The sequence below is a fragment of the Schistocerca nitens genome, chromosome 3 (assembly GCF_023898315.1).
Source record: "Schistocerca nitens isolate TAMUIC-IGC-003100 chromosome 3, iqSchNite1.1, whole genome shotgun sequence".
In the NCBI taxonomy this organism is placed as follows: Eukaryota; Metazoa; Arthropoda; class Insecta; order Orthoptera; family Acrididae; genus Schistocerca; species Schistocerca nitens.
This window is the reverse complement of record NC_064616.1, coordinates 694,112,972-694,136,974: the sequence shown is the minus strand read 5'-3', so window position 1 is coordinate 694,136,974 and position 24,003 is coordinate 694,112,972. Positions and strand designations below refer to the sequence as shown.

At 40.0% G+C, this 24,003-nt stretch overlaps 1 protein-coding gene and 1 non-coding gene across 7 annotated transcripts in view; one reads left to right on the top strand and one right to left on the bottom strand.

Moving 5' to 3' along the window:
- LOC126248661 (rho GTPase-activating protein 190) overlaps window positions 1-24,003 on the top strand; it is a 325,162-nt gene that overhangs the window by 47,684 nt on the left and 253,475 nt on the right. For all 6 annotated transcript variants that reach the window (XM_049949876.1, XM_049949875.1, XM_049949878.1 and 3 more), the window contains 4 exons: window positions 3,817-3,964; window positions 4,912-5,001; window positions 5,096-5,768; window positions 11,666-11,875. In XM_049949876.1, coding sequence (XP_049805833.1) covers window positions 3,817-3,964; window positions 4,912-5,001; window positions 5,096-5,768; window positions 11,666-11,875 — 1,121 coding nt within the window. The remainder of the gene's footprint in view (window positions 1-3,816; window positions 3,965-4,911; window positions 5,002-5,095; window positions 5,769-11,665; window positions 11,876-24,003) is intronic.
- Trnaa-cgc (transfer RNA alanine (anticodon CGC)) lies at window positions 10,330-10,402 on the bottom strand. Its single transcript has one exon. It is a non-coding gene; the product is annotated as a tRNA-Ala (tRNA).

Here is a 24,003-nt window from a genome sequence, read left to right as displayed (position 1 = left end):
CCATTGTTTGCCTTCATTTTAGTCAGCACTGCAGCTATTTCTGCTATCTGGTACTGTTATCAAACAGTTTTGGATCTTTCTGTCATTCAGTATCAAACCGTGGAAGTTGAATAATACATTTAAATTCATGTGAAACATCTACTATGCCTTCTTTACTAAACATGAATATTTAGAAATGATTATGCAGGTAATACGTAGCACCCCTCTTTAACAATCTTTACTCTCATTACAGTGATGATAACTATGTGGTCACAGATTACTACATCCACACTACAGCATTTAAGTGGTCAACTCTTGTAATTGCCAAGAATATGTAAGGTGCTGACATCTCCTGTAAATTACATAGTAGTTCAGTTCGCCACATTAGTGCACTTAACCTTTGGCTTTGTAAGGAAAATCAGAAATCCCCCAAAGAATAGTAGGTACAACTTACCCCAGTAATTGACATGATCAGCAGTCTCAAGCCTCTCCCACTACTTTAACTATTGAAGCTGGCAGCCAATATAAGCACCCACATATAGATCTAGCAAGAATTTTTGGCCAGATTGGGTTCTAAATGCAGAAGAAAAATAAGGGATGAGGCACCTGTATGCCATTTTCATTATGTGTCAATCTTATTGAACACTTGTTGGGGCTTCAACATACAATCCATCCTGTCACACAATGTATTCCACAGCTCCATGTTGGAGTTAAATACCATGTTCACTGAGTTTTTGACCATGCCAGAGGACTACTAATGTCATATTGTAACACTGCTGCTGTGAAGAAGACAATGGCTTTGTGGAATGGATGGGGTACGGTGACTGGTCACTGACTGTAATACAGAAACAACATGGAGTTTATAATTGAATGAATATAATTTACACACAGTTGATCACTATGCCATATAATAAAACTGCAGAATGGATACATATAACTTGTGTATAATGTCCAGAGGAGATGTATACAATTCATCATGCAGTGCAGCACTAATAGCAGTCAAGTCTTTCATAATTGCAATTTTGATCGAAGTATTCTCAGTTCTCTTATGGTGTCAAATTCTGAGAAAATTTCAAGTTCTCAACATTTCTGTTTGTCTGTCTCCCAACATAGGCAATCAAATTCAGCAGTTATAAAATGTCCAAGTCAAATGATTGAGTGGGTCAGGGGAGGTATGGAGGTATTAGAGTTTATATATATGTTATGTCAGTCTACTTCAGAACAGAACCAGCAATCTGAACTGCACTGTTGTTTACACACCTCTTGCACTCACACTATCCTCTCCACAGTCCCTCCTTCCTCTGTTCTGTCTCTTCATTTCAAACCACTCTGCCACATCATTGTGCACTGTGCACAACTCCTGCCTACACCCAGAACTATCTCACTGTTGTCACATTCTTTTTATGTGTATATAGTGCCCAGCTTTCCCAGCTGTTAACCGTCTTTCTCCAACCCTCAGTCTCAGTTCCCACATCCTTTCTCTACTCACCCACTCTACCATACACAACTCCACACCCCAGTTGAGCTTCAGTGTCGGCACAATGTAGTCTTCCAGGGTAATATAGCTGTGCAGGTGTGTGTGTGTGTGTGTGTGTGTGTGTGTGTATTGTACTAGCTCTGAAGAAAGATTCGTCTGAAAGGTAGCAACATTCTCACTCTTGTTTATGTACCTGTTGATGACTTGACATACAGACTGTGTGGTGATTTGTTACTTTTACTCCCCCCATTATTTATACTCCACCAAGGACTTTCTATTGCCATATTCAGTAAATCATCAGTGCTAGAGAACAGCAGGTATACCATAGGTGTACTTCAGCACCAAAGTGTCTTCATATAAAACAGCTAGATGAAATGTTCTCATTCTGATAATGAAAGACTAGTTTTAGGAAAAAAATAAACTTATTTTTGACAAAATCACTGTTTAGGTCAGGCATATGGATGGATGTACTGGGGATGGTTCAAATGGCTCTGAGCATTATGGGACTTAACATCTGAGGTCATCAGTCCCCTAGAACTTAGAACTACTTAAACCTAACTAACCTAAGGACATCACACACATCCATGCCTGAGGCAGGATTCGAACCTGCGACCGTAGCGGTCGCGTGGTTCCAGACTGTAGTGCCTAGAACCGCTCGGCCACCCTGGCCGGCTACTGGGGATGTTCTATGCTGGTTTTAAAGGGATAAGAAAAGACTTAACAAATTTATATATAATGGAAGGTGTGTATATGACATCATAAAATATGCTGGAGCAACAAAGATGTCATGCATCCCTCCCGAAAGGGGCTTACAATTCTCTTTCCCTTTAATGAATATGTGTGTGGCAACCATGGGGCACTGTACAGTGGCATTACTCCTTCCTGTCTTGTGCTGTGCTACTCTCTGACTATACCGTTTCTTTGAATTGGTTTTTAGGACAGGTGCCTTGTTGACAACTTGGCCTTTGTTTAGGACAATGAACATGGTTACTCCCCCCCCCCCCCCCCCCTTGCCACCCACTCAGACTTTCTTTTCCTCACTCATTTTGGCTAACTCATGTTTGATTCCTAATTTCAGGTTTGTTAACCTTAATTCTTTCAAAATTTTTGCTTTAGTACAGGCCATGTGACTAACATCACCCAATGTAGTGCATGTTTCACCTGCAATGGACTCCTGTCTTGAGCATCTCATGTGTGAATGGATCAAATTAGTTCCTCTAAACCTAACACAATAGCCAGTCCATTGTGGAGGGATCATCAGGTACCCACATAGCTATAAACCCCAGATGACACAGGAAACGTGCCAGAGTTGAAAACACTCTATGCATGTCAAGGAGTAGGTCCTGTGTAACTGTGGGGACTGGGGTGGATGATCTGTAATGAAGAGGACCAAACTTTCCGATTCTGGTGGCTGCAAGATCCGAAAAGTCTCATTGCAGCGAATAGATGGTTTCAGTGCAGAAAGGATGTACCTCAATATTTTCCCTTCCCTAGCCATGCCATGGGAGGAAAGTAGACAAGAATGGTGAGAAGTCCTATCGTTCGCGTGTGTGTGTGTGTGTGTGTGTGTGTGTGTGTGTGTGTGTGTGTCATGCGCACACTATGTATGTTAGCGAGACCTTTTTAATGCCAAAACTGTTGTTGATTGTTAAACCTAGTGAGGAAAATATTGAGGAAGTAACATCTATTAGTGAAGTTTCAAGCAGGTCTATCCTGTTTAAAATAGTGAGCTCTGCTCGGCCATAGGTATTGTCTTCTGTGGAAAGCTTGATGACTTCTCCATCACAATCTCACCTCACAGGAGCTTCAATGTGGGCCATGGTGTAATTTTCCATTGTGACCACACACCGCAGACAAATAAAGCAATGCATGTGAACCAGGGACAATGGGAGTGTCCATTTTGTTGTCATATCCAGTGGGGGGCCAAAAGATTATACTGGATGTCGTTGCGTTTATTTTGGCATTCAAAGATGATGTACCTAAAAACGTGAAAGAAGATCTTTATGCTCCACCCCCAATAGGATGTTTTAAATGTTAGCGTTTTTGAGCACACGTTTTCGTGCTGCACATGTGACCCCCTATCACCAATGAGCCCCCATCACCAATATGTATTAAATGCAGACAGCAACATTTCTCTCAGTCTTAGAGCTCATCAAATTACTCCATTTGAAAGGAGGAGTGGAGCTCTCTGTTGACCCACAGTATTATTAACTGTAATGGAAATGACAGGTGGAGCATTAAGTTATAACACGTCATATGATTGCAATAAAAATGTCAAAATATTTGTCAAGTCATTAAAGAGTCAGTGTTTTTAGACTCATAACAATTTCTAATAGTAAACAATGTTTTGTTTGTTTCAGACTGATTTCAGTGGACGTGTTGTAAATAACGATCATTTTTTGTACTGGGGTGAAGTTACCAAATGTTCTGAAGAAAGTATCGATTTCCTCTTTCAAGTGATTGAACAAACAGAATTTATAGATGATGCATCTTTTCAGCCTTTCAAAGGTTGTGCATTATTTTATACATGTTTTATTTTACATATATTTACTCAGTTGCTCTTTCCCCATTGTAAATAAAAATTGTGCTTGTGATGCAGTTATAGTGTAGAACTGTGCAGAATTTTATAATTAGTGCACCTAGTATTTATTTTTGGTAATTTTGTTCATGATAATTGTATGACATACAAATGACAGTTTATCTTAAAGATAAAACTAATTTATTCATAGAATCTCATTGGACAGGGTGGAGGAAACAATGAATTCAATGTATGTTTATCATAAAAATTACTCAGAGTAATCCTTCTTAATATTAAACAATGGAAAATCCAGTATGGAATGTAACAATACCAGAGAAGGAAAGTTGCTACTCACCATATAGCGGAGATGCTGAGTCGCGATAGTCACAACAAAAAGATTCACACAATTATAGCTTTCGGCCATTAAGGCCTTTGTCAGCAGTAGACACACATACACACACGCGCGCACACACACACTCACACAAATGCAGCTTGCACACACATCTGCAGTCCCTGAGAACTGAAACCACACCACTGAAGTGTGGTTTCAGTTCTCTGGGACTGCAGGTGTGTGTGTGTGTGTGTGTGTGTGTGTGTGTGTGTGTGTGTGTGTGTGTGTGTGTGTGTGTGTACTGCTGACAAAGGCCTTAATGGCCGAAAGCTATAATTGTGTGAATGTTTTTGTTGTGCCTATCGCGACTCAGCATCTCCACTATGTGGTGAGTAGCAACTTTCCTTCTCTGGTATTGTTACCTTCTTAATATTATGTTCCTCAACTCCCATTTCCTGTTATTTTCAAAATTTTCGGCATTAGTTTTAATTTACATCTATCCTTTGTATTCAAAGTTTGTTGCTTTGTAGTTAAAGTTTGTTGCTCAGAACATCAGACATTCATAAGATATCTTTGTTAGTTAGTTCTGGTTTTTCTTTTTTCCAGGAAGTAAAATGGAGCCGTATGTAAAGAGATGTAGTGCAACAAAACTGACTTCTGCCGAAAAACTGATGTACATATGCAAGAATCAATTAGGTAATGGCTTTTTTAATGAAAGTGTACTCATTTCATGTGTTGTCTGGATGTCACATGTGTATTATAGCAAGTATTTATTTTTCCTTCCTTACAGGCATTGAAAAAGAATATGAACAAAAAGTATTACCAGATGGTAAAATAAGTATTGACGGTTTCCTGTGTTTGTATGATGTGAGTGTTGTACCGGGTAGGACACTTGAGAAACAAACAGAAATAGTTACAGCAATTTTAAACAATTTGATAAAAACGAAGAAACCTATTGTGCTTGTTACAACTAAAAATGATGATGCCAATGAAACATACGTAAAGGAAGCAGAACGACTTGTAGCCAGAAAAGAATACAAAGGTGCAATTCCTTTAGTGGAAACATCTGCCCATGAAAATATCAATGTAGATTTAGCATTTATTGTCTTAGCTCAGTTAATTGACAGGACCAAAGGAAGAACAAAAATTTTGCCATATGTAGAGGCAGCTAGAATTAGGAAAGAAATTCTTGAACAGTGCACGGAAGCATATCAGCGTTTAATACGTTTACACGTTAATGATTATAGAGCAGTTTGGAGCTATACTTCAAAAAAGCTTGCACAGCAAGAAGACTTTATTCGTTTTGTTGAGCTGTTTGGTTTGGATTGTTCCCAACGACTTTTTCGGCGATACGTGAAAAAGCTGAAAGATGAACATTTAGCAAAGAGAGTCCAGGGCTATATGGACATGCTTCCTGAAATTTTGCAAGAAATGGTTCCTGATATTTCTTCTCTTCGAGACAGGTATGTACTGAGTACATCATTTGTGTATTTTAATTTCTTCAAATGGTTATTCCCCCCCGCCCCCCTCCTGTCCCCTTGGGGTCATCATGATTGAAGCTCGTATGTTATATTTCCAAAATTGTCAGAACACAAGAAGTCACTTTAACACTTTACATTGTAACGCACAAATTTATATTATTATTTGTTGTCCTAACTTCATATGAATTTGGAAAATATTGTATTTAAGTCCATTTTTTGTTTAGTTAGTTACTTCTTTAAAAGACAGAATGCCAAAACCTGTGCTCTTCTGAAACACATTACTTTAACAAATATTATATAATTGTAATAAATTCCTTCGATAACCAATATTGTGTTATAAGGAACGTTTCTGGATTTAGGTCTGACTGAGTGACATTTGTAACATTTTTCATGTATATTGAAGAATTGTGTAGAGATGAAAACCCATAAATATACACGAGATTGTGACAATGGACTCATATCTGTGAAGTAATCATCTTTATTTTTAATATTGTGGAGCGGTGTGGGGGCTGATTGATCATCTCAAAGAATTACATAAATCTGTAGCACAACATTGTAGTGCTAGAATTTATATGAAATCATGAATCATCTTGCGATTGTATGAATGAATATCTTTGGACTTGTAACAACAGATGACTGTACTCAATATCACACTATGTGATCTCCAGGTTTTCTGTGTTGTGAGTCAGCTCTTCCTGTCTGCTGAAGTAGCTGAGCCCAAGAATGGATTCTGAATGGGAGGGAACTTGCCCAAAAAGCAACTCTCGGCACATGAAACTGATTTCATTCAAATCAACCACAATAAACACTGTGCTTCCATGTGAAATTAATTCTTACTATTTGCCTTCTTGGTTTAACTGGAATTAACAGCTACATTCCAGGCTATTTGTTTATGAACATATGCATATCTGCCTCACACAGTTCTGCTCTTTTGTGCTGATATATGCCTGGTTGAGAGCTTGTGACAATCAGGGACAGGTACTAGCTTGATGAATAGTGTAATAGTGCTGTAATTGGATAACCTACTATGTCTTGTTGCACATTTCTTTTTATGTGCTACAAGTTTCCTGCAATGTCCAGTGACATTTTATGATGTGTAGATGGATACAGAAGTAATAGAAACTTCTTAACAAACACTGTCAGTAGAGCATTGAACCATGTTACAAATGTTGCACAGCTGCAATACATCGTAGGATGGATGCCCACAATTTGTTAACTATTTCCACAGCAATTATTCTATTTGCCATACCTAGTTCAGTACACAGTACTTAGTTATGTCAGTAATGGTAGAGAAGGCTCATTGTACAAAATAAACCACAGATGCTTCATATTGTCCACAGAAAGTAACAAAGTGGAACACTGAGTGCTATGGAAGTTCATAAAATAATCCTTGAATAATGCTGACGGTGTATGTGGCACAAATGCCATCATGAAAATGAGCATAATTGTTTCTGATGTACAAGCTAGGCTCTGTTGTGGTGTCTTCTTGACGGTGATGCTGTGTGCATGTACTGTCAGGAAATGTGGCTTCAAGACGGCCACAGATTGTTAAGACCATCACATGGTTTACTGGCAACCTCGGGATGCATTCTGCTTGGTGTGGTATCAATATTATATGAAACCACATTCCTCCACCCTCAAAACTCCTCGCCATCACTGTATGTTGGTACTGGCAGAAATGACGGCATGGAGGAGATTTGGGCACAGATGCCAATTGATTTGCAGTGGATAACACTAAGAGTCACTACATAGCTTGGAAAAAATGAAATTGACATCCATTGACAGGGACTTCCGAAAACGTGCAAAGTGCTTGCTGGGCTTGCATTTTTTACAAAAAGACCACGTGAACATGATAGAGCTTGCCATAATGATCACACTTAGCGTCACAGCAAGGACGTGCCTGCCAGTGGTGAGCTGTGAAACACTGAGGGCAAGATTTAACATCACTAGTTTGCTTCCTAGCACACTGATTCGTTTACATTTCTGCCCAGGCTGAGACACTGCGCTCCATGGCTCATGGGCTACAGGCACAACCTGTTTACTACTACTCTGTATTGCACAAATAGGAACAGAATGAATACGGCTCTGTCATATAAGTCCTGATGCTCCGTTAATTCCAAAACCTGTTGCACATGAGGGTAGGGATACTTGAGAATTTGCATATGCAAGGATCTAACACATTCTCACTGATAGCATCCCTAATCATGGCATCACTATAATAACGCCCAGACTCTCACTTAAATTTGCTATGATGCATAAGCCCTTGTAAGTCTGATGACCACTCCTTATGAGTTTGATTAGGTTGCCTCTGCAACTGAAAGAATTTGTAACATGCAGCTGTCACATTAACCTGTTCATCACAGTACTCGTCTGGAGCAGCAATTTGTTAATTGTACGGAACACTTTCAGGACGAATGGTAGGAAAATGTTTGTAGTTGATATGATACACAGTCACTCCTACTGTCACAAGAAAATATGGTTGCTTGTCCCTACCTTCAGTATGATGTGCCTGCAGGTGAGTATTGAGCTGTACATGGTACTCAAACCATTCCTCTCGCATTGAGTCAAAAGCACAGAATGGCTGTAGGGAAACAGGCACTGCTGGCTGTGGCAGTGCTGTGGGTGATGGGAGGCGGTGGTAGAGGGTTGGCTTACATGGTGAGTGTTGTTGTCACCATTTCTATTAAATTATTCAGCTGCTGCGCCTGAAACTGAATTATCGGTGTTAGTGACTTCTTGTGGAGGGCTAGTGATGAGCAACACATGAAAACAAGAGAAATATGAGAAAATATGATATAGTTAGGCTCTGAAAGTACAAGAAAATCCAGTTAATTTTGCAGGTAGGTGCAGAGCGAGGGTCTGAAACAAGGACACAATAAAGAAATGGCAAGCATGGTAGTGGTGACAAATCTGTAAGAAATAGATGCACAGACAGGTAAATATTGTCACCAGGTGGTTGCAGAGTGAGAAGTAGAACCAGAAAACTTGTGGGTGTATACTTGTCGCAAGTGTTGAATCCACCAAGGTGTGTGCCGAGGATTAGGAGGGTGCTTAGAAAGCAGAAATGATTAGAAATACATGTAATCTGCTTGAGAATGTGTTTACTTAACCTGATACAGCAAGTCTAAATGATCACAATACAGAAATGCTACTACAACTTGCTGAGGCTTAGTTTGACTCCATTCATAGACTGCTAGGCAATTGGGTTAGCCTCAGTGTGGCGTTGTCGTATACCGGAACAGTGGTGGCACTACATGCACATACAGCTGGAGTTGTGTCTTCAAGACAGCCACAGATAGGAAGGTCATCACATGGTTTATTGCCAACCCGGTATGTGTTCTGCCTGGTGTGGTATTGATATTGTACAACACCAAAAGTCACAGACTTTTGTGTGATGTCACTTGTTCACACTAACTCTCGTCTTCAGTTTTGTTGTCTCGTCTGTTAGTCTACATCTATTATGTTTGCCATGCCACGAGTGTAATGTCATCGCATCAGATAGTTTTTTGTTGCTGTACCAAATACATCAGCAATTTTCATTGCATTTTCTCCAAGAAGTTGTAGAGATTTTCTATTTTTCCTGTGTGATCCTAGACAACTGCAGGAGTGAATATGCAGTAGTCCACCCAGTATATTCATGATATAACTTGCTTCACTGCAGTAGTAAATGATTTGCAATGTATAAACTTCTAAGTGATGTTGCAGCACAAAGAAGCTACACTTCATAACAAAGACTTTCTGAATGGGGACCCCATCAGGAGCCGCATGAACCATGACCGTTTCACCAGTATTAATAACAAAAGGAGGGTCAGCATTGGTCATTGAAGTAGAAATCTTTATTTCTGTTGCAAATCTATTTCAATCACTGTGTGACTGTCATCAGTGCTAGTATAAAGCCCTGTAGACTCATAAATACAAGCAGCAAAATTGTATTGTACTTTTCAGACTGGTTATTTGTCATTATTTGTCTCCTCTGTTAGTCTACATTTATTATGTTTGCCATGCCACAAGTGTGGTGTCATCACGTCGGACAGTTTTATTGTTGCTGTACCAAATACATCAGCAATTTTCTTTGCATTTTCTAGAAGCAGTAGTAGAGATTTTCCATATTTTCTGTTTGATTCAGGCCAACTGCAGGGATGAGTATGCAATAGTCTGAAAAGTACTGTTCATTGATGTGTGCAGATATTGCAGTTTTACTGCTTGTATTTAAGAGACAACATGGATTTAGTACTAGCACTCATGATGATCACACAGTGATTGAAATCAATTTGCAATAGAAATTAAGATTTCTACTTCAAAAACCAATGCTGGCCCTCTTTTTGTTATTAATAAAGGTTTTTTCGTTATTTTACTACCCATCTTATGTATTGGTGGTGGTGGTTAGTGTTTAACGTCCAGTCGACAACGAGGTCATTAGAGACGGAGCGCAAGCTCTGGTTAGGGAAGGATTGGGAAGGAAATCGGCCGTGCCCTTTCAAAGGAACCATCCCGGCATTTACCTGAAACGATTTAGGGAAATCACGGAAAACCTAAATCAGGATGGCCGGAGACGGGATTGAACCGTCGTCCTCCGGAATGCGAGTCCAGTGTGCTAACCACTGCGCCACCTCGCTCGGTCCATCTTATGTAGATGACTGCATTGATATAGAGTACATCCCTGGATTCATGCTTTTCATGGGCTGTTGCCTTAACCATTAGATTACCCAAGCACACCTCTTAGTCACACCAGCTCTAGCAGTGATAACATAAGGGTCATCACACACTTTAATTAATGATCTCCATCAGCTGTGATACTCCTAAGAAATTGACAGCTAGCAGGTAGTTTCAAGAGAACAATATAGAATGCTTTAAAAATGCTTAACTGTTTAATTTGTGCAGGAATATCTCCTCCTCCTCCTCCTCCTCCCACCCCCTCTCTCCCCCTTCCCCCTCCTCCTCCCGTCCCCCTCTCTCTCCCTTCCCCCTCCTCCTCCCGTCCCCCTCTCTCTCCCTTCCCCCTCCTCCTCCCGTCCCTCCACTCCCTCCCTCTCCCCTCCTCATCCTCATCCCCCTCCCCATCCCTAAATTCCCTCCACTACCCTTCCCTTCTCAATCCTACTGTTTGTTGAACTGCAGAATTTCATCAGCAGTTGCATGTTCAGCAGAAGATTATTGAAGATGATGTCCTCCCATGTATGAGTCTTAAGAGGTGAATATAGGGCCAGGCTATTACTATTGTAACTGGTATCAGCTCCTGACATTTCCTTGCCAACTGCGGACAACATCTTCTGAGGTGAGCATTGGCACACCTCAGAACATGTTGCCCGCCGTTGGCAGTGAAACCTCTGGAGGAAGAATTTCTACTGTTTAACCATGGCCTCTTAGCTCGGAAGTTTTAATTAATGAAGGCATTGGCTGCGAAAGCCAACACATTATGATTAGTAATAGCTTTTCAGTTTGTCTTGTGATTTGTACTGCAAATAACATTTTTGCAGATATCGATTTGCACTCAAAGTATAAGGTTGTGGACCTGGTCATCTTCATGCCTGACATGAATCCTTAAAATGGTTTTGTTGCTCAGGAAGATAAAGTGGTATTGATTGCATCTCAGGTTGCTGGTAGTGTCAAGGATAATGTTGATAACCCGTGAAGAATATCAGCAGTTATTACGCCGGGAAAGTCTACGAAATCAATATTTGTTAATGTGAAGACAATATAGATAGTATTTTCATTGGTTGAATAACACTGTATTGTAAAAGCCATTAGAGGAATGATGTTTACTCCTGATTTTTTGTGAATGTACTTATGTAAATGTTATTTCTTTTTATTCTTTCCAGTTTTTAAAGTCATGTCATTCAGTGTATAAACATTGCTTGTTTCCATTTGTCATATTGTAGAGATTGGCCGGCTGTACAACTTCGTCTCAAAGAGCATCCAGATTTTAGCCAGTATTTTTATGAATGCCCAGACGATATTCCATGGACAGAATGTGACCTGACAGATGTGTCAGAAACACGGATTCCATTTGAAGTATTAGACACAAGTGAAGCAGAAACAGTCTTCAAGAACCATGTGAATGCATTGCAGCAAGAGCAGAAAAGATTAGAGTGAGTAACATGAACAGGCTTAATAAGGCTCAGATTCAAAGAAATCATTATGTGTGACAATAAACCATTTCTTGCAGACATGTGTTTCAGAGACTAGTTCTTTCCCTTTAATAATTTGTATTCATTTTTTTATGTGCTGCAGACTTCCAAAAAGGTATGTATGTGATAACATGATGAAATGCATTTTGATGTGTATTATTGCACCGGCCGCTGTGAGCCTTTTTGTGATACTGAAATGCTTGCATCTTTTGCTTTTAGAGATTAGAGTGAACTGTGCCCCCCTCCCTACCCCATTTGTTCACATTTATGCCTAGTAGAATAAAAAAAAGTGTGTTTCAGTGCATAGTTAAATCACTGCATTTTGTTTTTGTGATATGTGATATAATTTTAACTTTGTGCATTTTTACATTGCACTTGTATTTACAGCAATTAAAAAGTTTATTTATCAGGCAGTTGATCTTTTTGTAAAAATTTGCCCTGTTAATTTTCAAATGACCATTCATGAAAAACAGTTGCAAGCAAGATTTCAATTATATTGAAATGCTTTCCATAATAATCAGTATATACTTTTCAGAAGGTTCTCATATTGTGACTTTGAGGTAATTTTTAATGTTTGACTGTGTTCACATTTTGAAACCCTTTCATGTAAAGAACAGACAGCAAATACAAGAAAATAAAATAGGAGCAGAAATTGTTGGTAGGAGGAGGAGGAGAAGCAATAGATGGCGATGGTTCTGATGATGTACAGGGTGGGCAAAATGAAACTGCAGGGAAAAAATATTTACATTAAGACTGATATGGGATTGACATTTGTTAACACCATAGAATCTGCTGCAAATAGCCACTGTTGACATTGACGCAGTGCTGTGCTTGATTTATCAAAGTGTAAGACTTCTGTAGCAGCTCTGCCTGAGGCGTAGCAGAAGTAGCATTTTCAGTGTTCTTCTGTAGCCCTTTCTGATGCAGATCCTTTTTGGTAATTTTTTGATATTATGATCTCTTAATTTCCACTTGCAGGGATAAAAGGAGTTGATATTTCATCAGACTTTGTTCCAGGCTTTTCTTAACTCGAGCAGTGTTTTCTGTTATTCAAATTCTTTTTGAATGGTTACAGTTTTTATTCGCCACAGAACCTGTTTATCATGCCATTTTGCCACTAAGTTTTGCATTGCAGACTTTGTGGGAGGTTTTACCGAAACACTTCCAGTCATAAACTCTTGTGTGAAAAACAGATCTGTACATGTTCTCTGCGAACACACACTGTTTTATCATGAGCATCATTTTGTGTTGCATTCAACCAGTCACTAAACATGTCTGCTCCACTCACTCACTCACTTCTGTATCCCTAGATTTTCAGAAGGTGTTTGACACAGTACCCCACAGCAGACTTTTCATGATGGTCCTAGCATGCAGAATGTGTTTTCAGATATGTGAGTGGTTCAAAGATTTCTTCAGTAATAAAACCCATTATGTTGTCCTGAATGGCAAGTGTTCATCAGAGACAATGGTATTGTCAAGAGAGCCCTGAGAAAGTCTAATAGTACTGCTCTTGTTTTCTATATACGCAAATGATCCGATGGATAGTATGAACAGTAATTTGTGACTGCTGGTGACACTGTAGTGTACAGGAAAGTGTTGTGTTGAGTGACTTTAGGATGGTGCTGGAGGATTTTGACATAACTTCTATTTGGTGTGATGAATGGCAGCTTGCTGTAAATTTAGAAAAATGTAAGTTAATGCAGATGAGTAGAAAAAAGAATCCTATAATATTAGAATACAATATTAGTGATGTGCTGCTCGGCACAGTCACATTGATTAAATGTCTAGACATAATGTTGCAAAGTTATATGAACTGAAATGAGCATGTAAGGCAGGTGGTAGGGAAGGCAAATGGTCAATTTTGGTAAATTGGGAAAATCCTGGGAAAGTGTAGCTTATCTACCAAGAAGATAACATATAGAACACTTGTGTGACTCATTTGTGAGTACTGCTAGAGTGTTTGGGACCTCCACCAGGTCAGGATAAAAGAAGATGTCGAAGCAATTCGGAGGTATGCTGCTAGGTTTGTTACTGAGAGATTCAGTCAGTTCACGAGTATTATAGAAATGGTCTCTGATCTCGGATGGGGATCCCTGGGGGAAGATGACGTTCTTTCTGAGAAAATACTATTGAGAAAATTTGGAGAACCTGTGCCTGACTGCAGAACATTCCTACTACTGCCAGTCTACATTTTGTGTAAGGACCACAAAGACAAGATAAGAGAGATTATGGCTCATATGGAAACACATAGACAATTGTTTTTCCCTCAGTGTGTTTGTGTGTGGAACAGGTAAGGTAATGATCAGTAGTGCTACAAAGTACCTTCTGTGATGGATTGTGGAGTATGTGTGTAGATGTAGAATGTAACAACACAGCACAGTACTCAGAACAGAGCGTGTGGGAGATTCTGTTCATGAACAGGTATCAGTTGTGTGTCAGTCTTATAAGTATTTTCCAGGCTGGTTTTATGTTGCCGACCCTATAGAAGTCTGCAGGCTTTTGTGGCTGTTGTCATTGACAGTAAAATCGTCAGAGTTTAAAGGCTACATTATATTCCTCTTCAAACTTCTAGAATACTCAACATGTTAACTCCTCTCCTGGCATTGTCTTCAGGATTCTTCTGGTGTCCTGGAGTGTTCAGTCACCCGGGGACACTAGCAGAATCCTGAAGAAGATCCCAGCAGAGAGTTTGAAATGTCAAGTACTCTTGAAGTGTAAAGAGGAAGATGATGTGGACAAACAACCCAGAAGATTTCATCATCAGTGGGAGAGGTGATTCATGGGTGAGGGACACCGTGGGGAGGGGGGGGGGGGGGGAAGAGGAGAGGAGGAAAAACTCAAAATTTATTTTTGGAAGAAGGTGTTAAAAAAACATTTTTATAGTCAAAAAGAAGGTGGAATGAAATTGAAAATTACACTAACATAAAGTTTCAGTTGTGTTAGAGATTTGTAGTAGTTGAAAAATGTATTATTGTGTTCATAAATTTAGTGAAAACTGTATCTCTGAAAGCAAATTTAAACAGGATTCGTGAGGGGAAGTAGATTTGTTTGATGTTATACATTTGCTAATGTGTTAAAAGTTTCCTTCCACTGCATATTTGTGTGTGGTTTGTCTGCTGAATTTCATTGTGTCTGTACACACAGTTTGGCCAATTGTAATAAACAGTAAGGGACCACTTACATTCCCCATAATTTTTTTTAACAATGGAAAGAATGAAGATAACTACTCACCATTTAATTGTTTAGTTGAAGTAGTGGTAGCAGAGAAGATAACATAAACAAAACTTGGTACTTGTAACAGCTTTCAAACACTGATCTTCAGAACACACCGACCCACCTATTGTGAGAGGTTGTATCGGATGGAGATGGAGAGAGGAAAAAGGAAGAGGAAAAGAAGGGAGGATGATGGCTATGTAGGGAGGGAAAGTGAAGGAAAGGGTAAGAATATGGAAGTACCAAACTCACTCTGATACAGACTGGGAAAGTTACATACAGTAGCCAATGAAATAGGAAGTCATAATCGGCACCATGTGGAAGTATAGGTTAAAAGGGGGAGGGGGGCAAGCAAGATAAAACAGAGGAAGCTGGAGGCCATGGAGAGGACAGTATCAGTGTAAAAGAAGTAGATAGTTGAATCAGATCAAAGTTACATGATGGGGAGCAGTGCCGTCTGTCCTTTGCCCTAGTCTAAAAGTTGTATCTCTCTCTCTCTCTCTCTCTCTCTCTCTCTCTCTCTGTCAGTCACTATGTTTTCCTACTTTTTCTTTTGTTTCTGCATACACATGAATACCACCTCTCACTAGTGCAGTAAAGCTAACATTAAGTAAAACTCTATTGTATCTATAATAGCTGCTTTAATTATAGAGCACTTTCTGCATATGAGCATTGGACCTCAGTTTGATAATATTTTATTATAACATGATTTAATGTCTCTACACAGCCCCATTTTACTATTTTGCAAGATATTCACAAAACAATATGGCCAGTTGTGATGCATTTTCTCTGAGCGGTACATATATGTGGGCATTTTCTCCAAGTGCTACACATATGTACAATAAAGTAATTTCATGCTACAGAATTATCCTCACAGTCCATTTTGTAAATGCTATTTTCATTATTGTTGCCAAACCCTCAAACAGTTTTTCAGTTATCTGTAGCCATCTCACATTTTTATTTCATACATAAATTTTGCGTTTTTACTTGCATCCTTTTCTATCAGGTTTTTACACAATATTTATTACTTGCAGTGATCATCTCTCTAGATCATTTATATTCTCTTTCTCTCCCTAAAGTTCCCTTGCATTTCTAATGGATCCTTGCTGCATATATCTATGTCAGTTCAAAGCCTTTTGATTCCTCCAATCCATATCATTCAGAAAGATTGTCCTCCAAACACAAAATTCCTTATCACAGGCATCAGTGAACTACCTCTGCTCCCTTGGTAAATTACACCTATTGTAAAATCCTAATTTCTTACAGCACATCTCTCATTTGTTCTTTCTTTCCAACAGCTTCAAGAACATTACATACACCACTTCCACAAGTTATCCAGTTTGAAGTCATCCTACTTCCACCTCTGAGTGCCACTGCCCTACAAGTCCTATTACCCACCCCATCCCTACCAGCCACTTCTAGCGTGTAGACCTTGACCTGCTGACTCTGCTGTGTGCCTCGCCCCCCAGAAGCTCCTCTTCAACACCCACGGAACCGAAAGAAACCCACAACGCCATTGTTATCCAACCCTTATGAACCCTGAACCATAAGGTGATTCAGTCCTTTTCAAAAGATCTTTATTGTCAGGGTCTCACCGTAATTCAGTCATGCTGGACTGGTCAGTTAAACACGGTTTTGTTACAAACCCTTCTGACCAAAACTGACTGAAAATTAACATAGAACTTTTAACTCTCCCAGTTCATAACTATGACTGAGATCCTTCTCATTCCCACCCAAGCACCCTTTGTTTGCATTCCAGGAATTTATCATCTCCAAATCTGCCTTGCCTTTCTTTCATAGTCATTTCATCACATTAACCTCTCAGCAGAGTAAATGACAGCCATTCACTGTCGTAAAACAGACCCTCACTTGATCACCCTATCTGCATGTGAAGGCTCAGCCAATATGATCTCTAAAAATAGTCTGGCAAAAGTTTTCCATCAAGTACATGATTCTTCTGCCCGCAAGCTTTGCCAGATTGATACCATCACAAAGGCCCACCATCACCTCCAGGCACTACTCAAATCACTAGCCTCATCCCAAAACCTTTTTCCCAAATCCATCTCCCCCCTGTAGACTAACACCTCCTGCCTATTACATTTATTGTAAATTCCTATTATGGGTAAACCACTTACTTGCTTCATTACCTCCCTTTATCAGCTGGCTTCCTACTTCTCACTGCTGACTCTGTCTCTTAATACATTATCATCTCCCATGACCATGGCCATTTTGCCATCAAACACTACATCTCCTAACAATGTGCCAATTCCAAATCCACCATCTCATTCCTAACACAGATGATGGAACTGTATCCTTATGTGCAACAACTTATCTTTTGAGGAAACAATATACAAACAAATGCAGCTTGGTCATGGGCGCACTCATATACCAACCTATTTGTGGACCATGGAGGGGAATCCTTCCCAGCCACCCAAGACATTGAACCCCTTTCGGTTCATTGAAGATGTTTTCATGATGTGGATCCTGTGTCAAGACACTGTAACAATATCTCTCAACAGCTTAACACTGTTTCTCCTATGAGTTTCATCTTATTCTCTCTAGTGCCATGTATACCTCTTTTCATATGTTGACCACCATCCCTCTGATGATTCTAAAAACACCATGTCCATACTGCGTGTAAATCCTGTAGGCTTCAGTCTTGATATTTGCAGCATTGCACATAATTTATGTAAAACCAAGTGTGCTTTGATGGTGGGGGAACTGTATCCTTATCTACAAGTACTGTTCCGACACTGACAATGTTGAGTGTTTATGGAAAAAGTTCAAGGCAATCGTAAAATGCGTTTTAGACAGGTACGTGCCGAGTAAAACTGTGAGGGACAGGAAAAACCCACCGTGGTACAACAACAAAGTTAGGAAACTACTGCGAAAGCAGAGAGAGCTTCACTCCAAGTTTAAACGCAGCCAAAACCTCTCAGACAAACAGAAGCTAAATGATGTCACAGTTAGCGTAAGGAGGGCTATGCATGAAGCGTTCAGTGAATTCGAAAGTAAAATTCTATGTACCAACTTGACAGAAAATCCTAGGAAGTTCTGATCTTACGTTAAATCAGTAAGTGGCTCGAAACAGCATATCCAGACACTCCGGGATGATGATGGCATTGAAACAGAGGATGACACGCGTAAAGCTGAAATACTAAACACCTTTTTCCAAAGCTGTTTCACAGAGGAAGACCGCACTGCAGTTCCTTCTCTAAATCCTCGCACAAACTAAAAAATGGCTGACATCGAAATAAGTGTCCAAGGAATAGAAAAGCAACTGGAATCACTCAACAGAGGAAAGTCCACTGGACCTGACGGGATACCAATTCGATTCTACACAGAGTATGCGAAAGAACTTGCCCCCCTTCTAACAGCCGTGTACCGCAAGTCTCTAGAGGAACGGAAGGTTCCAAATGATTGGAAAAGAGCACAAGTAGTCCCAGTCTTCAAGAAGGGTCGTCGAGCAGATGCGCAAAACTATAGACCTATATCTCTGACGTCGATCTGTTGTAGAATTTTAGAACATGTTTTTTGCTCGAGTATCATGTCGTTTTTGGAAACCCAGAATCTACTATGTAGGAATCAACATGGATTCCAGAAACAGCGATCGTGTGAGACCCAACTCGCTTTATTTGTTCATGAGACCCAGAAAATATTAGATACAGGCTCCCAGGTAGATGCTGTTTTTCTTGACTTCCGGAAGGCGTTCGATACAGTTCCGCACTGTCGCCTGATAAACAAAGTAAGAGCCTACGGAATATCAGACCAGCTGTGTGGCTGGATTGAAGAGTTTTTAGCAAACAGAACACAGCATGTTGTTATCAATGGAGAGACGTCTACAGACGTTAAAGTAACCTCTGGTGTGCCACAGGGGAGTGTTATGGGGCCATTGCTTTTCACAATATATATAAATGACCTAGTGGATAGTGTCGGAAGTTCCATGCGGCTTTTCGCGGATGATGCTGTAGTATACAGAGAAGTTGCAGCATTAGAAAATTGTAGCGAAATGCAGGAAGATCTGCAGCGGATAGGCACTTGGTGCAGGGAGTGACAACTGTCCCTTAACATAGACAGATGTAATGTATTGCGAATACATAGAAAGAAGGATCCTTTATTTTATGATTATATGATAGCGGAACAAACACTGGTAGCAGTTACTTCTGTAAAATATCTGGGAGTATGCGTGCGGAATGATTTGACGTGGAATGATCATATAAAATTAGTTTTTGGTAAGGCGGGTACCAGGTTGAGATTCATTGGGAGAGTGCTTAGAAAATGTAGTCCATCAACAAAGGAGGTGGCTTACAAAACACTCGTTCGACCTATACTTGAGTATTGCTCATCAGTGTAGGATCCGTACCAGATCGGGTTGACGGAGGAGATAGAGAAGATCCAAAGAAGAGCGGCGCGTTTCGTCACAGGGTTATTTGGTAACTGTGATAGCATTACGGAGATGTTTAATAAACTCAAGTGGCAGACTCTGCGAGAGAGGCGCTCTGCATCACGGTGTAGCTTGCTCGCCGGGTTTCGAGAGGGTGCATTTCTGGATGAGGTATCGAATATATTGCTTCCCCCTACTTATACCTCCCGAGGAGATCACGAATGTAAAATTAGAGAGATAAGAGCGCGCACGGAGGCTTTCAGACAGTCGTTCTTCCCACGAACCATACGCGACTGGAACAGGAAAGGGAGGTAATGACAGTGGCACGTAAAGTGCCCTCCGCCACACACCGTTGGGTGGCTTGCGGAGTATAAATGTAGATGTAGATGTACTTATCCTTTGAGGAAACAATATGCAAACAAACGTGTGAGTATCATAATGGAAGATGATAACTTTTCACACTGTATTATACGCTTGTAAAATGGTGTTGTATGCACCTGTGGTTATGGGAGCCAGTAGTCTGCCCAGTGTGCTGTAAGTTCTTCAGAATTTTCATTATCCATCTCATCTCATGACACCTCGAACTGGCTCATGTTCCAGTTGTCTTAAGATTGTGTGTCAGTGTTCTTTTGCCTGTATAACTGGGCAAAGCTGACTAGTTACCTGGCCAAGGCAGAAGCACCGTTATGTTTACACCTGATAATCAGGAACAGTAGACAGTAATATTGTACAGTCCAGTTATCTTATGAGTGAAGTGTTGTCACACTACACATCTGAATGAGCCACAACGTGAAGTGTCCATTTAGAACAAGAACAGAAACCAGACATATATCTCACCTGGGCTGCTCATGATGCCTTGCTTGCAGTATATGTAAAAATATCTCCGCCACTGATGTTATTTTCCACATCTGTTGCAGATTCAGTCACAGATGATAATGCCAAATCCTTGTTTGAATCGATGAAACTGATGTTGTCTTATTTTCAGTGTCAAAGTATCTCCCCTGGAGACGTTATCACACACTTTTTTGGCATGATACATGGCCTTTCTAGTCTCATAATGTCACAGCAGTAAAAGCTAATGTTGCAATGTCAAAATCAAACTTACCATGTGGCCAATTGGTTTTTGACAAGTAATGCTGAGGGCCTTGGTTTGATTCCCAGTGACAACCTAAAAGATTTTCCGTGGTGGAATGTTCTGGAACAAGGCCAACTGAAAAGTTGAATGAATATAAAAGCAGCAAAATTGATGTGATGTGCTGAGTGCTGAAGTTGTGTTCTTTTGAAAGGCTTGCACCAGGCTGGCTGGCACACAAAGTATATTTATTAGTAGCAAAAGCATCAGCCATTATTTTCTGTCAGATGAGAATGGGATACATGACGCATTACAACTACTGGTAATTCCTTGCAAAATTCTGGACAAGTTCTGTATAATTAAGGTCTAGATCAGACCCCGATAACCTTTGCTGACCTGCAAGCCTGATTCAGATACTTACTTAAGCTTGTGGGCTGCCTTGTTACACACAACAGCAAGTCTCCCAGTGCATGAAGTTAAAATTATAGCATCCATGACCTTAGCGTTTATTGGGTAACACACCGATATAAGTTGGGACCCATTTCTCGGCATGTGACGCCAAGAGATTATGCCTCAGCACATGTTTTTGAGACTACAGTCATTTATTGTTTACCCAGAATATCTTCCACGTGCCAGATTGAAACCAATCGTGGACCGAATGCAACTCATGGGCTGCCGGTTTCCCACCCATGGTCTAAATGATAATATGGCAGTAGGAGGAGCACTATTGTCTTGCTAACTTTTGTCAGTGCATTAATTAATACCAAAAGTATGGTTTTCCTTGTCTCTATGCATTTTTAATCTTTTCCTGTCAGTTTCCACATGCAGTTTTTCTGTTTTAGTCAGAGGAGAAGTGAACATGAAACAGAACTCTGCATTCTCAACACTGAGATGATGCCCAACACTATTACTTGACAATACTTCTCACACACTGTCACTTTGCTACATTAATTCACATTATAATGCATTGTTCCTCTAAGTAAACCAGTGACTAAATTCTGATGCTTCATTTTGTCATAAAAAATAATGAAGTATATTGACAAAAAAACAAATTTCGTGGTTTATAGACATTATGGAAGATCTGTAGGAGTTGGGAGAAACATACAGTGACATAGAGAACAAACAGACATGAATTCAGGAAACGGTGAAAGAAGTTAAAGGTTTCCAAAAGAAAACATACAAGAAGGGGGGGGGGGGGGGGGACATTGGTAGAAGGGAACAACAAAGAGCAAGAATTAAGTAATGTTGGGAAGCAAAAAATAAAAATAAAGGAAAAGAATATCATGTCATAAATCAACTTATTCACATGATCCTGAATTAGCTAAATTCTAATAATAATAATAATAATAATAATAATAAAACCCGTGGATGCCCGGGAAAAGAATAGGCCTCCGGTATGTTCTGCCAGTCGTAAAAGGCGACGAAAAGAACAAACCACTAATAGGGCTAACCCCCCCTTTTAGTGTGATTAGTTGGTTCAGGACAGAACTAAAGAAGCCTCGGACAAGCACCGTCGTGGTCGGGGACGACGCTTGAACCCTATGCCCGCCCACAATGGTAACGACACTGCTAGCCAACTGGAAAATGATTTACATCCAAATAGAGGTGTTGTGCAGGATATGCTTCCTGTAACCCCCCTAGAAGGAAAACAAAGACAGAGGATGAGATGGTCAGATGAAGTTAATCGACACCTCATGTTCTGTTATTACCAAACAACAAACCTAGGAACCAACACAACTGGATACAGATCACAAGTATACACAACATTTATTACCAGATACCCGCCGGCCGCGGTGGTCTCGCGGTTCTAGGCGCGCAGTCCGGAACCGTGGGACTGCTACGGTCGCAGGTTCGAATCCTGCCTCGGGCATGGATGTGTGTGATGTCCTTAGGTTAGTTAGGTTTAAGTAGTTCTAAGTTCTAGGGGACTGATAACCGCAGCAGTTGAGTCCCATAGTGCTCAGAGCCACCAGATACCCAGAATTAAAATTTTTTAACAGAACAACGACTAGCTGATCAGATCCGTGTAATAATCAAAAATAACAGGATACCCCAGTCAGAATTAGAAAACATCAAACAACAAGTACAACAAATACTGGAACAAAATAATGTGCAATCAGAAGAAGAAGAAAATACAGCAATGGACTCAAACATCCCAGAGCAAACAAACAAAGAACAACACGCATCAATGAAACAATCAGAGGAAAACGAAATCTTAAGACAGCCACCAGAACAAGCACAAATAGAACACGAAGTGACACACATGTTAGATATAGAAGAAAAATTTCAGCTGACATATATAGAATACAAAGACACAAATACAGACATTAGACCATTCTTGCATAGACCACCAAATAACCCACAAGTTGAAACAACAATAAAAACTATCAACACAATCATACACAACAAAATAAATGAAAACACAACTATGGAAGAGTTACAACTACTGGTTTATATAGGAGCACTCACTACACTAAATATACACACTAGGCAGAGATCAGAACCAACCAACACACAGAAGAAACCCACAAAACCAGCATGGCAACACAGGCTACAGATCAGAATAGAAAAACTGAGAAAGGACATCGGACAGCTAACACAATTTATAAGAAATGAAATGTCAGAAAAAAAAAAAAACGAAAAAGGTTAGGTAAAATCTCACAACAAGAAGCGATAGAGCAATTAGATGAAAAGAAGCAGAAATTACAAGCATTGGCCAAACGACTTAGAAGATACAAAAAAAGTGAAAATAGAAGGAAACAAAACCAAACATTCAACACAAACCAAAAGAAATTTTACCAGACAATAGATAACACACACATTAAAATAGACAATCCACCAAACATAACATACATGGAACACTTCTGGAGCAACATATGGTCAAACCCGGTACAACATAACAGGCATGCATGGTGGATACAAGCAGAAACAGACACATACAATATGATACCACAAATGCCTGAAGTGATAATTTTGCAACATGAAGTCACCCAAGCAATTAATTCTACTCACAATTGGAAAGCCCCTGGAAAAGATAAAATAGCAAATTTCTGGCTAAAGAAGTTCACCTCAACACATTCACATCTAACTAAATTATTTAACATATATCTAAAAACAAAGATGATGTGACTTACCGAACGAAAGTGCTGGCAGGTCGATAGACAAACACAAACATACACACGAAATTCAAGCTTTCGCAACAAACTGTTGCTTCATCAGGAAAGAGGGAAGGAGAGGGAAAGACGAAAGGATGTGGGTTTTAAGGGAGATGGTAAGGAGTCATTCCAATCCTGGGAGCGGAAATACTTACCTTAGGGGGAAAAAAGGACAGGTATACACTTGCTCGCTCGCGCGCGCGCCCGCACACACACACACACACACACACACACACACACACACACACACACACACACACACACC